The sequence below is a fragment of the Pogona vitticeps genome, chromosome 14 (assembly GCF_051106095.1).
Source record: "Pogona vitticeps strain Pit_001003342236 chromosome 14, PviZW2.1, whole genome shotgun sequence".
Classification (NCBI taxonomy): Eukaryota; Metazoa; Chordata; class Lepidosauria; order Squamata; family Agamidae; genus Pogona; species Pogona vitticeps.
Genome location: NC_135796.1, coordinates 11,709,613 through 11,722,283, shown reverse-complemented (window position 1 = coordinate 11,722,283; position 12,671 = coordinate 11,709,613). Strand labels below are relative to the sequence as shown.

General features: G+C 44.6%; 1 protein-coding gene across 4 annotated transcripts in view; it reads right to left on the bottom strand.

The window, feature by feature from the left end:
* SEPTIN5 (septin 5) overlaps nt 1-12,671 on the bottom strand; it is a 70,031-nt gene that overhangs the window by 25,402 nt on the left and 31,958 nt on the right. Inside the window, exon 1 of one of the 4 annotated variants that reach the window (XM_072983387.2) lies at nt 4,460-5,881. The exons of 1 other annotated variant lie outside the window; for it this stretch is intronic. In XM_072983387.2, the coding sequence (XP_072839488.1) occupies nt 4,460-4,549 (90 nt within the window). In that variant the 5' untranslated portion in view covers nt 4,550-5,881. Of the gene's footprint in view, nt 1-3,874; nt 4,249-4,301; nt 5,882-12,671 lie in introns of those variants that run through there. 2 more of the 4 variants (XM_072983388.2, XM_072983389.2) reach the window with 2 other exon arrangements.

Below are 12,671 nucleotides of genomic sequence, written 5' to 3'. Positions count from 1 at the left end.
ATGGTGCACAGTAAGCAAGGCAATCATGTTATTTTTGACACTTAAGGACTATAGGCACTACAGTCCACTAAACCAGTGGTCCCCAACCTTGGGCCTCCAGATGTTCTTGGACTACAACTCCCAGAAACCTTCACCACCACCTCTGCTGGCCAGGATTTCTGGGAGTTGAAGTCCAAGAACATCTGGAGGCCCAAGGTTGGAGACCACTGCACTAAACCATTGGTTCTTAACCTTGGGTTACTCGGGTGTTTTTGGACTGCAACTCCCAGAAGCCTTCACCACCAGCTGTGCTGGCTGGGGTTTCTGGGAGTTGCAGTTCAAAAACACCTGAGTAACCCAAAGTTAAGAACCACTGCATTAAACAACAGATGACTGACCTTTCGTGGCACCCAAAATCATCTGCCTCTGGGGGTTACTTCATGCTGCCCAACCGTAGAGCTGGCCCTGCATGGGACAGAGAGCCTAATGGTCTCACCTGACTACTCAAATATCAACCTGCTTGTGTAAGTTCATGGAACGGAACCCTGGTTTTCAGCCCAGGAAGCTATGGCAGTTGCATTTACTTCTGAGTAGACCTCTGCAGATCGAACCTCTTCACAGTCATGCCAGGGCCTATGGCTGAGCACGCGAAGGAGCGGCGCTTTGTTAAGTTTGACGAGGAAAAGGTCCAGATTGGGGCAAAACTCAACTGACCTTTCTCCACGTTGCTTCATCTTGGCCCATACTCCTAGCCCCGCCTATTCCCAGAATCAAAACCAATTTCCCCCTCCATTGCAAAACTGAATCTACGATATCCACACAAAACTACTCACAAAAACATTTTTTCAAACCATGACGGAGATTAATCAGCTGATGAGGTCAACTATAAATACAATCCCATTGATTTCACTTCTCGCTCAGCCACAGTTCTCCCGATTCTGAACCCAGGACTGTGATTCAGCATCCATTGAATACACACGTGTACATACAGCTTGTGGGGGCATTGGTATGGGGTTATCACATCATCACAGTCCACAAATCACCCCATAGGTTTGATTTTCAATCAGTCCCCAGATGTTCTTGAACTCCCAATAGCCGTCCCCACTAGCTGTGCTGACCAGGACTTTTGGGAGTTGTAGTCCTAGAACATCTGGGGACTCAAGGCTGTGTAATGCCCATTTACGTAGTGGCAATGTTTGCCGGATTGTTCTTGAAAAAGAACATTTTATATTCACGTTCCGCTTGAATATTTATAGCTTTTCGCCCGTAGCATCTTCAGGCACTAACAGCAGCCAGTGACATCTGCACAATGACCAAATGCCCTACACAGTATCCCTTCCTTTTCCCATCTATTTTCATCTCTCTTTTTTTTAAAAGCTCCATCTTGAGCGCATGTGCAGTTTACCCGTCATCTACACACTCACATAAAAAGCACACACAGAAAGCAAGGATTTTTGCACGTAAAAAAATAACAACCCAGAGCTATCATCTAAGGTGCTAAAGAGAGAAAATTAGCATACAAGCACATTATAACTAAACCAAGCAAGGAAAACCAAAACCCAACATACATTCACTTATAGCCAATAATATGTATGCAGGTCATGGGAATTTGTAGCTCCTTTTGATGCAGAATTTGAACAATGATCTCCTTAAGGCAGTGGCTTCCAACTTTGAGTCTCCAGATGTTCTTGGACTACAACTCCCAGAAATCCTGGCGAGCAAAGCTAGTGGTGAAGGCTTCTAGGCATTGTAGTTCAACAACATTTAGGGACTGAAGTCAACCATAGCACCAGTTTCCAGCTTCGGATGTTGGACTGCAACTCCCACAACTTTACCACCACCCCATTCTAGCTGGGGCTTGCAGCCAACAACACTGAGGCATCCCCAGAGATGAACCACTGCTCTACAATAATGACCACCAGCCTGGATGACTACGAAAGGAGATTCAACAAGGAGGATTCCCAAAACATCAACCAGGCAGGCTGGGTTGATGAGAACTGTAGTCCAGAGCAACTTACCAAGGTGTACTATGTAACGTCAATGGTTCAAATCTCATCACATCCTCCTGGATTCAGTGGCCTTAAGAAAGCCGGACTTCATCCAGCACACAACTGTTCTGCAATATATTCAGCCACGCCAGGATTGTTATAAACCAACCGTGGCAATCCGTGGTCCTTCATGCTTTGGGAGTTAAAATCCAACAATATTTAGAAAACCACAAGTGGGTCGTCCTCCTGTAAATAATACCCAGATCATCTCAGAACACCTGGCATGGGGATCTACAAATCCTTTATCTATTTACTAGTGTTGAGACCCAGTGTGGAGTAGTGGGCAGAGTACCAGACTAAGATCCATGGGACCTGGGTTTGAATCTCATCTCAAGGAGGGAAACTCACAGTGACAAAAGCTTTATGCATACGTGAAAAATGCTACTAGGGTCACCGTAAACCAGAAGCAACACGTAACCATGAATATTATCACCATGCTAGGATCTAATGTAATATCTGACAGCCTTTGAATGTGCTACACATGGGAACACACTGTGCATATAATAAGTGGAGCGGGACCATTATATGTTTGATTTTGGGAGCTGAATAGGGTCAGATCTGGTAACTACTGTGTCTGAAGAACATCGCAAGACCAGATCCAGGTAAGGCTCGGACAGAATCCCGCCGGAGGCCCCGAAGAGCCATCAAAGCCAGTCAAACGTGGACAGTCCTGGGTCTGACTCAATGTCCTACATCCCATCGTAAGGGCATAATAACTGGATATCAGCTTGTCCCGTCCTATTGTTGTCCAAAGGGTTTGACTACAACACCCACCGTCCTGAGCCTTACAGAGTTGTGGTCCAATAACTCTAGAGGACGTTGCAGTGTGGAAGGCTTTCTTTTACATAGATAAGAGGTACGGGGGAAAATTTCTGCTATGAATCAAAAAAAGGCTTCCATTCCAGTTCTACCCCTGGTCCAGCTTCGTGACACCAAACACGCCATCGCTCATAATAAGGTACAATAGGGGAGATAAGGAAGCTGCCTTAGATCACACTGAATTATTCCTCTCCTTTAACTGGCACAATGGAAGAAGAGCAGCCATTTTGGTCATCTTCCCATCCCCTAAAAGACCCTTCCTAGTACAGACATCAGGAAAAGAATCTGGAATCTCAGCTTTGCCCTCAAAGCGTCCTGAACACGACCGATCTACCTCGAAGGGTTGTTGTTAAGGCTAACCCCACAAGGGTATGTGGGAACATCTGGCCGTGCTGTACCACCTTCAGGAATTATCTTTACACCTCTGGAGGAGAGGAAAGAAGGCCGCTTGAGCGAGGATGCTCCCAATCCCTGCTTGAATGATCAGAGAGGGGGGGAATGAAAGAAACTTCCCATTCCTTTTCTTTCCAACAAAGGCTCAAGGACCCACGTGGAGCAAGGAGCCCCCGCCGAGACAGACAATGCAAATCTCAGCCGCCTGCCATCTGTCTTATTCTTTGCAGGAATATTTTATGGCTCCGGCTGCCACCCTCAAACCGGTCCTCTACCAAAACCTTACTCTGCCTGCTTGCCTGCCTGCCTCCATCTTTAGGCGTGCTGCCGAAAAGCCGGGCTGTAACAAAACACAGCAAACAGCAAGAAAATGCTGCCTAGTGTTCGTTCGTTGCGCAAAGCAAGTAACAGCAATAAGAATAAACAAGCATAAAATCAAGACTGCAGCCGGACAATTGTCTCTTGTCCCCATTTTTCACGACGGATAAGCACAAATTACCTGTGCCCACCTTTCCCTGTCATATAAATGGAGCCACACACCCAAGAACGTACAGAATAGACCGATTTGATGAAAGAACACCTCGTCCCTCACCCCAGCGCTCTGGACATGCACATATACATGGAGATTCACTCACCATCCTCGCACGCCTGCCCAGATCCACCCGGCCGTACCGCGGGGATGAATCTAAAGCGGGTCACGGAGGGTCACAACATCACGAAACTGCAGCCGGGGTGGGGTGGCAGGAGGGGGGGGGACAAGGCACCCTCCACAAGACCCGCCACAACCGCTCATTGAATGACATCCTCTCAAACTGCATTGACGCGCTTGGCGTGTGGCTATATTTTTATTTCATATATAATGAGTCTCACCAGCAGAGAAACCCATTGGCTGGAACACAGACATAAATAGGCTGCAATTTGAAGGGGGGGGGAGGTTGCCTTTTATAATCCACTGACATTTCATCAGCTGTTTAGTGCCCCCCCCCCAAATCCAGATTCCCAGCCCTCTGGGTTTTGGGGGGGATGTTTTTTTTTAACTTTCCCCTCTTTCTCTCTCCTTACCAGCTTCTTTCTCTTTTCTTCCTGCCCATTGGGAGGCTCTTCTCTGGTTAACCGCTTCTCCTCGGGCACCATTCTGGCTCTCCCGCCCTCACCCTCTTTCTCTCTCGCTCTCAATCGCTCTCTCTGGCTCGGCTATTTGCTATAAATATATCTTGTACCTTCAGCTTGGCTGAATGACTTCTCTGGTTCTGCGTCCTGGGCGAAAGCAGCCTCTCTACTAATCGCTCCTGAATAATGATTGAATCCATAATAACCCACAGGGCAGGCAGGACCGAGAGGCACCGCAGGCCAAAATAAAGAGAAAGTCCAGCCCATGCGCTCCCTCCCAGCTTTTACTAAGTCCATAAGGCAGCCACTCCCGCCCACACACAGATAACACACACACACACACATATACACACACACAGGGCCTTTTCGGCAGCTGGCTAAAATTTCCTGTGCCACACTCACAAAGAGGGTGGAGCAGGGGAAAAAAAATACGGTCAGCAAACACAACTGCAGTTTCACTCCCCCTTCCCCTCCAAGAGTTTGTTAATGGCAGTAGGTTGCAGTGGTTAGAGCGCTGGGTCCGGAGTTGAGTAAACCTCGGGTTAAACTCCTCTCTTGTCTAAATAACAGCAGCCCAGCGGAGTGGCTGGAAAACGAGAGGTGGATAAGGCAGAAGAGAAAAATGGTTGTTTCTGGTCTTCTTCTCGCTAAGAAGTGAGTAAGGGCATGAGAAAAAAAAAATCCTCGTCACTGTGCCTCGTGAAATTGACAGAGCAAAAATTAATCGGACAAAGAAAGGCACTGAGCATCTTTTACATAGGAGCCTATTTTGGCAGATTAAGGAAAGAAATCCATTAACTAGACAGTTTTAAGGAAATCTGGTACGCTCGCCACGTAACTAACCTCACAAAAGCTAAACGGGATTTGTGAAACAAGGCAGCCTGTTTTACCAAATTGTTTGTGCTTAAACAGGCTTTTAAGGTGTTTTTAAATGAGCGGGAGCTCAAGATGAGCATGTTGAATAATATTATAAATATTACAATAATTAAAACTGGGATGGCCATTTTCTTACTGGTATTAGCACTGCTAGGAAACCAGTCACCTTGAAATCCAGGGAATATCCACTGGTGTAGCAGTGCATTTGGACATGCTGATCATGACAGTCTCGTAGTTGCACTGACTTATAAGGAGAATCCAAGCGTGCAGGCTGCTGGATTTGTGCATATCAATTGAGGAGGTCTTTTGTAAAGTTAATGGCTCTACATTGCCCATTCAAAAGGAACATAATAGCAGCTAGGCTCTGTATATTTTGTCTGAGGCTACACGGGCTAGCTTTTCTCGTATAAGGCACAGTAGGGAATTCCCAACCTCTGGCTTCATACTGCAACTCAGTGAGCCAGCCAGCCAGCTACATTCAATGCGAAACGATCCACAAACAATACACCTTACAAGGGAGAAAGCTTGGCAACAACATAGAAATCTTGGGAATATCCATTTCTCTCCCATCTGCTATGTGGGTTGCAGCTAAACTCACAGGCAACAGGAAAACCTGACTGGATGGCTGGTGATGTCATAGTCCCTGCTATTCAGAAACTCCCCAGTCTTCAGTCCTGCAAGCCCTGGCTCCACTACGCTATCACTGTGCTTTTCTTCCTAGACTTTGGGCATCACCACCGCTATTAAGATTTCAAGACTGAAAACACATTAAGGCACTAGAAAAGATCATCAAATATAAGGTGGTGTCCCTAGAGACCAAGACCATCCACACTCTTCTATTTCTGATCACCAGATATGGGTATGAAAGCTGGAAAGTTAAGAAAGCTAACAGGAAAAAAATGATTTGTTTGAAATACGGTGCTGGAGGAGAGCTTTGTGGGTATTCTAGACTGCCAGAAAGATAAATAAGTGGGTCACAGATCAAGCTCAAACTATCTCTGGTGGCAAAAATGTTGAAACGGAGGCTGTCCTACTTTGGGCACATCGTGAGATATAGCAGGATTCTCTGGAAAAGACCATCATGCTGGGAAAGGAGGGAGGAAGCAGGAAAAGAGGAAGACCCAATATGAGATGGGTTGACTCCCTCAAGGAAACCATAGGCTTGAGTCTGCAGATGCTGATCAGGGCCGTTGAAGGCAGGACATTTTGGAAATGGCTCATTCATAGGCTCACCATAAGTTGGAGGTGACTTGATGGCACATAACAACATAGAACCGAATCATTGATTTCTTATTTATTTAAAAGAAGATATCTATTTATAAATCAGGGCATAGATGGGGATGCAAAAGCATGTTCAGCAGTCCTAGCCCCAGAATTTCATTGGGTTGTTACTCTAGAGCAGTGGTTCTTAACCTTTGTTACTCGGATGCTTTTGAACTGCAACTCCCAGAAACCCCAGTCAGGACAGCTGGTGGTGAAGGCTTCTGGGAGTTGCAGTCCAAAACTCCAGAGTGACCCAAGGTTAAGAACCAGTGCTCTAGTCTAGAGTGTTCAGACAGTGGCTTGAATATATCTGCAAACATTTCTAAACTAGAACAGCCTGAAAGTTCAATTCCTAATTAAACTGCAACAGGCATTTTTGTTATGTTTCATTTATCATTCTAAACGAATCCAAAGAAACCAGTCTCGCTTAATCCTGCCAGATCCATGTATGCAATTTTTAAAAAAAATTAAAAATCCCACCAACAAAATATTAGAGGGATAAATAAAATACTAATTTCTCTCTAAGAAATAATATGTATGTCTTCCTTTCCTCACAGACCCCTGGTCTGGAGCATTCTGGGAAAAACAAGATGGTAGCCCATCTCCTAAATGTGTCTTGAGGCATTCTGGGAAAAACAAGATGGCAGCCGATGGTTGCCAAGCAACAGCAGCAGCAGCAAAAAGGCAGTAAATAGTGACAGAATTTGGAAAGTAATTTTTTAAAAAGCAATCATCTATTGCCATTAACTGAAAACTATTTAGCGTTTATAGAAATCTGCAGCATTGTTCCCAATGCTCAGATGAGTACGGGGACCACTGAAATGCTTGATAAGGGAAGAATTATTGAGAAATGGAAAATGAAGCCTTTATCTCTTGATGGGTGTGTTTAAGTGTCTATAGCGTGATATTAGTTTGATACTTTTAAAATATTTGTATACTGACAGTTTTTAGCTTTTAAGTATTTTCTTTTAATGAAGTAAGCTGCTTTGGGTCCCTTTGAAGGAGAAAGGCAGGGTAAAAAATATATTAAATAATAAATAAATAAATACATTGAGAAACAATGTTGCTGAAGAAGAAAAGGACATTGTTCCCATTGTTAAAAATGTACCCCCGTTGTTCTGACTTGCTACAATGTTGATGAATGGACCCATCAAATTCCTTATGTTGCTGGTTGGTTTTCCCACAGGAAAATTGGAAATATTACATTTTTGGCCTACAGCTTCCAGAACTCAGGGGGACTCAAAGCTATAGGCAATCATCATCATCATCATCCCAGAGGCATTGGAGCATTAGGAAGAATGTGCTCTCTCTGTATACAGTATACAATGTGGTAAGATCTCAAAACTACACAGAATAGAGTTTTAAAAGGGCGATATCATAAAAGCATTATCAAGTGATGACAGTTGAAAATACTGTGGAATAACTAGAAGCAGACAATTTCCTGCACAAAACATCTGACACAGAGGGAATATATTTAAAAACTGTGGAACATTTTAAAATCAAAATTAAATGGTGGAAATACAATTGAAGCCATAAATACATAAGCAGTTCCAGTAATTACCCTGCTTCCCAGAAAATAAGACCTAACCTGAAAATAAGCCCTAGTATGATTTTTCAGGATGCTCGTAATATAAGCCCTACTCCCAAGAATTATTATTATTTATTTAATTTATATGCCGCCCACAGTACCCAAAGGTCTCTGGGTGGCTTACAACATTTAAAATACAATAAAAATTCAGAACAATTAAAATACAATTAAAATATATATAAAAATTGCCATCGGACCTACAGCTAATATTATTTCAATTAAAAGCCTTCTGGAACAGGAAGGTTTATGACCTGGCACCGAATTGTCATCAGTGTGCCAGACGAATTTCAGTCGGGAGGGCATTCCATAGTCTGGGGGCAGCTGTCAAAAAGGCCCTTCCTCTACAAGCCGTCCCTCTTACCTCCTTGAGGGATGGCTCTTTCAAAAGGGCCCCCTGGCTAGATCTTAACTGCTGGGTAGGTTCAAATGAAAGGAGGCGGTCCTTCAGGTATCCAGGGCCCAAGCCGTTTAGGGCTTTGTATGTCAAAATAAGCACTTTGAATTGGGCCCGGGCAGCAACTGGTAACCAATGTAACTTAAACAGAATTGGCTTGTATGTTCCCTGGCGGCTATACCACTCACCAGTCACACAGCTCGATTCTGGACCAGCTGCAGTTGCCGGACCGTCTTCAAAGGCAGCCCCACGTAGAGCGCATTGCAGTAATCTATGCAGGATGTTGCCAGTGCATGTGTAACTGTCATGAGACTCCGCTCGTCCAGGTAGGGTATAATTTCTGCAGCTGAAAGAAGGCACCCCTGACTACCAAGTCCACCTGGGCTTCCAGTGTTAGACTGAGGTCCAGGAGCACCCCCAGGCTGTGGACCCTGTCCCTTAGGGGGAGTGTAACCCCATTCAGGGCAGGGAAATGGCCCTCCAGCCTGTCCGGCGAAGCACCCACTAACAGCACTTCCATCTTGTCTGGACTGAGTTTCAATTTATTAACCCTCATCCAGTCCATTATCAGGTCCAGACATGAGTTCAGCACAGAAACTGCGAGGTAGAGCATCCAAACCGCCATCTTCCAGTCCCGTTTAGAAAACCTGGTCCAAGGTATGGCCCTTCTCATGCGTTGGGCCGATAACACATTGAGACAGCCCCATGGTTGTCATGGTGGCCATGAAGTCCTGAGCCGTCCCAGTCAAAGCAGCCTCGGCATGGATGTTGAAGTCCCCCAGCACCAACAGCCTGGGAGTCCTCAACACCAGGTCCGAGACCACCTCCGTCAGCTCAGGCAGGGAGACTGTTGGTACGCAGCAGGGTGGGCAGCACACCAACAGAGTCCCTAATCTGTCTCGCAAGCCCAACGCACAATACAGGCCCTCAAGACCTCCTCTCAAAGGGACAGGAAGCCTGGTCAAGGAGATAGAATTCCTATAGACTATAGCAACTCCCCCTCCCCGACCCTCCGAGCGACACTGGTGCTGGACTGAGCACCCAGGCAGACACAGTTGGGAGAGGGGGACACCACCCTCCTCTCCCACCCAGGTCTCAGTAATGCACTCCAGGTCAGCGCCCTCATCCAGAATTACATCATGGATGAGGGAAGTTTTATTTTGTACTGACCTGGTGTTCATCAACAGCACCGTGTGGCCTGAGGGTTTGCTGATATGGTCACCTGATACCATCTGGTTGGGGGTAGAACTAGAAGAGGGGAGAGATGTAAGATATCTAACCTCTCTTCTCCTACGCGGGCATGTTCTACCCCCACCGCCACTCCTTCCCCTACCCAGCACCACCTCAATGGCTGCCCCCTCCAACGCCCTCCTGTTCCCTAAAATCCACTGTGGGTCTCTTCTTAATTGATGGCAATTAATTACAATTTAAAATAAGTTTAAAAATATATATAAAATAAAACCTTTCTAAAGCCCCTTCTCTCCCCTCCAGCCATGTGGCTTATGTTGAGGCAGCCAGGAGCAGCAGGGTCCAATCCTGTAGAAGCAGAGGGAGGCTGAGCCAGCTCCCTTGAAAAAGAGCTGGCAGCTGGCAGGGGCCCGACCACAGTCCCACTGCCTCTCACACAGTGGGCTGTTTGAAGTCCCAGTTAAGCCCCAGTAAATAAGCCCCAGTTAAGTCAAACCCCGCCCTCCACCATTGTGACGCAACCAGAAGATGATGACATGACTGTATTTGAATAAATGTAGATGGTTGTACATGAAAAAATAAGACATCCCTTGAAAATAAGCCCTAATGCATTTTTGGAGCAAAAAAATTAATATAAGACCCTGTCTTATCTTTGGGGAAACATGGTAGATAATCAACTACAATACTAGATTGGACCCAAAGTGAATTAGAACAATTGGATCAAAAATGCAGAAATTAATGAACTGCACTTCATCCAAAAATGTTTACTACCTGTTATATTTGTAGTAATCTGCGACCACCAGTTTTCTACATTAAATATAATCTGTCTACACTTCATCCAAAAAGTGTAGACAGATTATATTTAATGCAGAAAACTGGTGGTCGCAAATTACTACAAATATAACAGGTAGTAAAGAAAGAAACGAAGAAGCCTAAATGATTATATTTTTAAAAAGCAGAGATAACATACAGTGGTGAACATGGAAAACATCTTGAAAATAATAGAAATGAAGGGTCAGTATAAGAAACAACAATCTGAAGATAAATTGAACAGCTGGAAAAATCAACCACTGCATGGAAAATATCTGGGAAATATTGATGGAAAATATGATAATATTTTAACGTGTGCATGACTAAAACCGGGGACCATCCAGAAAGAAACCGAAGACTTGATCTTAGCGGCGCAAGAACAAACACTCCAAACTAATGTCAGAAAAGCTGTGATTCAAGGAATTTGTGCAAACATCAAATTTTGTCGCTGCCAAGAAAAAGATGAAACTGTCACACCTCATCTGCTAATGCCTGAAGATTGAAACAAGGCACAACAGAATAGCACAATTCATACACCGGTCACAATGTAAAAAATACAACCTGCCAGCATCCAAGAATCCGTGGAAAGATCAGGTAGACAAGGTGTCAGGGAAAAAAAACAAATTAAGGTCTTCTGGGACTTTCAGATTCAAACCGACAGACACCTTGAGCATAATACACCAGATATAACAATGACAGAATGAAGAAATGTCTGGATAACAGACATTGTAACTCCAGGGGATGTCAGAGTTGAAGATAAGGAACAGGAAAAATTAATGAAATGCAAAGACATGTCTATAGAAAGAACTCACTGGTGCATAAAACACATTTCAGTGGTCCCCAAATTCATTGGATCATTGGGAACAATGCTGCAGAATTTTATAAAACATTATAAACAGCTGCAGATCTCTGAAATAACGGAGCTGCAAAAGACATCACATATAACATACACACGACACCCATATTTAACTGATCTTTAGGGTTTTGCTTAAAACTTGTAACTATTGTATTTTTTGTTTAGTCATTAAGTCATGCCCAACTCTTTGTGACCCCATGGACCAGAGCACGCCAGGCCCTCCTGTCTTCCACGGCCTCCCAGAGTTGGGTCAAAGTCATGTTGGTCACTTTGGTGACCCTGTCCGCCCATCTCATCCTCTGTCGTCCCCTTCTCCTCTTGCCTTCACACTTTCCCAACATCAGGGTCTTTTCCAGGTTATATAGAACCAGTCTAAGACCGTATCTTGTATTTTACTACTACTACTACAGCAACAACAGAGCTACAAAGAACGACAATATTAGGAACATACTGTGCTGATATTTAACAGATAGTTAGGTTTTCTGTTGTATCGCACCAGTCAATGTTTTTATAATTTTGACTGACTGTGTTTGGTGTTTTTCAGTACCATAATAATACATTAATATGCTACTTTTCTCCCAGAAAAGGGATTCCCAGAAGCTATTATGAGGATTGGAACAACAGAGGAAATAGAAAAGGGGTGACAGATGATGTCGTAGTTCCTGCTAGTTACGAAGTCCCAGGACTTCAACCCTGTGAGCCCAGGTTCCACTAGGCCACTGACTCCAAACGTACTACGTATTTATTGAGCTAGAGAAGCTTTTCTGACAACCTCCAGATGGTTTGGGCTCCAAATCCCACCATCCCCAGTCGCTGGTCATGGTGGGGGAGCTCATAAGAGTTGCATTCAAGCAATATCTGGAGGATGTCTTGTTGAGAAAGGCTGGGATGAATAGTAGACTCGGAACCTCCTGATGCTGAAAAGCGGGACTATCTCAACATATGTAGTGTTATCGAATCCTGAGGACTAGAATCCTAGAAGTGCAGAATCAGAAGGACCCACAAAAGTACAGTAATCAAGTCCAACCAGCCTCCCAACGCAGAAAATCCACAGCGGAAAAAAACCTGATAAAGGGCTTTCCAACTAAAAAACGCCAATGAAGGAGAACGCAGAGCCCTGTAGCCTTTTCCATTGCTGGACCGCTGTCATTCTCAGGAAAGTCCTCCTCATGTAGTGATGAGAGTAAGTGGATGTGGGGCCTTCTGTGTACAAGAGATGCGCCCTGCCATCCATGTAATCCAGACATGTCAGCAGACAGATGTTTGCTCAGATCCAGGTGGCAATTCAGATTCTTTTATTACGTCTGTAGATCAACCACGGAAAAGCAATACAACAGAAAAAAAGTT